General features: G+C 56.9%; 3 protein-coding genes across 3 annotated transcripts in view; 2 read left to right on the top strand and 1 right to left on the bottom strand.

Moving 5' to 3' along the window:
• The window catches only part of VDBG_06729 (ADP-ribosylation factor 1), a gene marked incomplete at both ends in the record, with an annotated part of 843 nt that extends 478 nt beyond the window's left edge, over positions 1-365 (top strand). The window contains 2 exons of the mRNA XM_003003121.1: positions 27-290; positions 342-365. Of these exons, the coding sequence (XP_003003167.1) occupies positions 27-290; positions 342-365 (288 nt within the window). The remainder of the gene's footprint in view (positions 1-26; positions 291-341) is intronic.
• Positions 366-896: 531 nt separating this feature from the next.
• On the bottom strand, positions 897-1,717 carry VDBG_06730 (predicted protein; the record flags this gene model as incomplete). The annotated part of the gene is made up of 2 exons (XM_003003122.1): positions 897-1,282; positions 1,375-1,717. The coding sequence occupies 2 exons, from the start codon at positions 1,715-1,717 to the stop codon at positions 897-899; spliced, it is 729 nt and encodes a 242-aa protein (XP_003003168.1).
• A 1,423-nt stretch (positions 1,718-3,140) lies between these two features.
• Positions 3,141-3,846, top strand: VDBG_06731 (peroxisomal catalase; the record flags this gene model as incomplete). The annotated part of the gene is made up of 2 exons (XM_003003123.1): positions 3,141-3,668; positions 3,757-3,846. 2 exons carry the CDS (start codon positions 3,141-3,143, stop codon positions 3,844-3,846), a joined length of 618 nt encoding a protein of 205 aa, XP_003003169.1.
• Positions 3,847-3,858: the final 12 nt, after the last annotated feature.

The raw sequence follows: 3,858 nt of genomic DNA on the forward strand, positions 1-3,858 counted from the left end.
ACGCTGCTACTACGCCAACACGGCAGCCGTCATCTTCGTCTTTCGACTCGACCGATATCGAGCGTCTGCAGACCGCCGCCGACGAACTGGGCGCCATGCTTAACGAGGATGAGCTCAAGGACGCGGCGCTGCTCGTCTTCGCCAACAAACAGGACCAGCCAGGAGCCAAGGGAGCGGGGGACATTTCCGAGGCGCTGCGCCTCGGCGAGCTGCGCGACCGCAACTGGACCATCATGGCGTGCTCTGCCGTTGACGGCAGCGGTGTCAACGAAGGCATGGATTGGCTTGTGGTAAGTGGCCTCAGCGGTGTGTGGCTTGAGCGCTGTACTGACTCGTAGCAGCAAACCGTCAACCAGGAAGCCTAAGCGGCCCGTCGATCTTGTACAACACCTTCCAGCAATCAATTACACCGCATATGAACAGCTGTCACGCTCAGCAGCCTTCCCAACGTTGGGTAGATCCGCGCATCTGGAAAGGAGGGGCAGCGAAGGACGGTACAGGGTGCGAGAGCCACGAGTTTGCTCCATTCCATGAGCATCGGCGTTCGGGCGAGGGAGGCTTGTCGGTCACGTCTTTTTGGGCGTGGCCCTTTCACACATACGCATGTGGCATGCGCATATGAGCGCGTTGGTCGCCGTCACGGAAACGACGCGTTGGATGGAGAGGGCTATAGACAGGTTGCATTCTCAGGCTGCCGCTACAGTCTATTGGGTTGCTGAGAGCAGTACAACTTTTTAATATCGAGACGGGGCCGTGGCCTCGTTCGTTCTGGTGAATCACTTGCTTATGACGTGTTGTTGCAGCACTTTGATATCGAATGCCAACATTTTGGGAGGCTATTATGAAGAAGCTATTACGAGGATGGGGTTTGAGGAAAGACGCAGAGAATTTGAGTCTCAACCGAGAAGGACAGCACCGAGCAAAACACCCATCAGCGTCGCACCAACTGACACTTCGACGCGACCACCAGCTCCCTCATCCGCCGACCCGGACTGCGAAGGAGACACTGAAGATAAAGCTGGTGTATCTTCGGCCAAGGAGCTCGCAGCGGACCCATGAGCGCTGGACGAATCCAGGGTCGTCACTGTCGATTGATACACACTATACGCCGGTGAAGCTGACGACTCAAGAGTCGGCGCGGGATAGGCTAGGCCATCTGTCGAGGTCGTCTTCGCTGCGTCGAACATCGAAGTGAAAGCCACATCTAAACTTGAAGTGCCCGCGACGGGCTCCGAGGTCTGGCTCGCGTCCGCGGTTCCATATCCTCCTGGCATCGTCACATCTACGACAGTGGTAGGCTGTACAGGCCCCTCTTGACTGGTAAGGCTTCTCGACGATGATGGCGGCGACGGCGGGGCAAGCGGCGCGACACACTGAAGCGCGCGCGGGCGCGCATTCGAGGGCCGGCGGCACAGCTCCATGCGCCATCTTCGCAGCAGACGGCATCGGGAGCTGTGCAGGTGGCGCCGCAAGCGACGAAGGGCGGAGCGCAGAGGGGTATACCGGTCTCAACGGGTCCGGCAGCGGGCGACGGCGGCCGACACTCGAGGCTGGGACCGCAAGTATAGTCGAGAGGGCAGGCGAAAGGGGTTGTGGAAGGGTCGACGGGCGAGCAGCAGATCTTGTCTGCAGGGATGCAGCCTTGGTCGCAGGGGTGATTCTGGCAGAGAGCGAGGACTGCTGGCAGGGCAGCCTGTAGGGATATGAAAAGTCTCATATTGGTTACGGAGCGGGTGCGTGAGAGTAGAAGAGTGGGTGATGGACAGTAGCAGGCCTACAGTCAAACGAGAGCTTCAGACAGTCGGTCAAGAGGCCTCTCTCTTATGCGATGGCTGGGCCAGAAGTTTGCTTGCGGCACGGGTCGCTGCGGTGACTGATTCAGGGTTACTCAAGGGCAATCACGGTGACGGGAGGAGACTGTATTGGAAGATGCTGTGATGCCGTGCCGAGTTGTTTACCGTGCTTCATTGGGAGTTCGAGGGACGGTTGGTAGTACGAGAATGGAGAATCGTGCGAGTCACTATTCGTTACGAGGTTTGTCTGTCACCCATCCCGAGGCTGTGACATACTGCCATCTATCCTGCTCGTGTTGATTTCGCGGTATTGGTTGACTGTGTTGGGGATGTTCCCTGATCTTTGAAGTAGGATATGCCGGTCTCTGGATTTAAGCCACTCTGATCATACTTGGAGCTACCTCATACTCATTCTTCTCGTTTCGTGTTTCACCGATTTCTCGGACACTAAGCTGTGAAAATACATACATCTTACAGCTTCAGGAACTCAACTAGAGTCTGGGTGCGAGATAGATCTGCAAACCACTCACTCCTGATCTACTGCTGCAAAATCGAGGCAGATGTCTTCGTCTCTCTATCGACGCGCTACCCAGAGACGTCGAGATTACCGGGCCGGTGTGGAGCGGCAGCGGACAGCGGGATTCCGCGTGATAGGCCACAGACGGCAGCGGGCCTCTGTTTCTGGCATGTCGAGCCGAGTGCTATGATATCAGCGTACAGGGGTTCGACGTTCAGATTTCGTTGCCGTATAGCGAGCCTCCATTTGATCGCGAGTAACTGTTCAGAGTCTGAGGCTCTCGACCGCTCCAAGCGAGTATTACTTCGACTCACCTGTTGGCCAAAAGGCGACCTTCAAAGACCAATGGGCAGAGCCGGAGAGACACACATATCGCCCTCACCCTCACGCGCTCTTGGCCTCTGATCCCGAATCACACCGAGTCATGTCCGTGACGATGTGTCAAGGGCGACCACTCTCGTTGAGCGCCATCTCACCCACGCTTGCTTATTGCCGGCGACTGATTGGATCGAGATCCACCTGAGCTGTGTTCAAATCCCTGCTTCATGCCTGGTGTGCAGCTTTATCACCCACTTTGTCGTCGAGGATGGAACGTTCAGCAAGCAGGATAGAGGGCGAGTGGGACGCGCTGGGCTCCGAGCTTGATGGCAGAGCTCGGGGTTTGAAAAGTTGGCCTGCCATTTGTATATGTGATGGAGATCCTCCAGCCTTTGTGATCCACAAAGTTTTCTCTCAAGATATCTCTGTCGTTCCTCATATCGTTCCACTTGTGCTTCAATCTCCAAGTCGCCTGTATCCTCGATCCCACCCTCGCCTGAGACACCATCACGATGGCCGACGACAGCAGCAACAACAAGACGCCGCCAACCTCCATCTATGACGAAAAGCCCGTCTACACGACATCCAATGGCGCTCCCGTCGCCAATCCGACGGCCTTCCAGCGTGTCGGTCAGATGGGTCCTCTCCTCCTCCAGGACTTCCACTTGATCGACCTCCTCGCTCACTTCGACCGCGAGCGCATCCCCGAGCGAGTCGTCCATGCCAAGGGCGCTGGCGCCTACGGCTTCTTTGAGGTGACGGATGACATCAGCGACATTTGCTCTGTTGATGCTTTCACCGGCGTAGGAAAGAAGACGCCTCTCGTCACCCGCTTCTCCACCGTCGGCGGCGAGAAGGGGTCGGCCGATACAGCGCGTGATCCCAGAGGGTTCGCCGTCAAGCTGTATACCCAGGAAGGCAACCTGGACCTCGTCATGAACAACACACCCATCTTCTTCCTGCGTGATCCCACCAACTTTCCTCTCTTCATCCACACGCAGAAGCGCAACCCGCAGACGAACCTCAAGGATGCAACCATGGTGAGCAGGACACACCCCTTGTCTTTTCGAGGCGCGCACAGCGCGGCACAAGAAGAAAAAAAAAACAGACTAACAAGAAGGGGGACAGTCTGGACTACATCGCCAACCACCAAGAGTGCGTGCACCAGGTCATGCACTCTTCTCGACCGCGGCACGCCGTACTCGTACCGCCACATGAACGGCTACACAG

Source organism: Verticillium alfalfae, genomic scaffold (genome assembly GCF_000150825.1).
Source record: "Verticillium alfalfae VaMs.102 supercont1.8 genomic scaffold, whole genome shotgun sequence".
Classification (NCBI taxonomy): domain Eukaryota; kingdom Fungi; phylum Ascomycota; class Sordariomycetes; order Glomerellales; family Plectosphaerellaceae; genus Verticillium; species Verticillium alfalfae.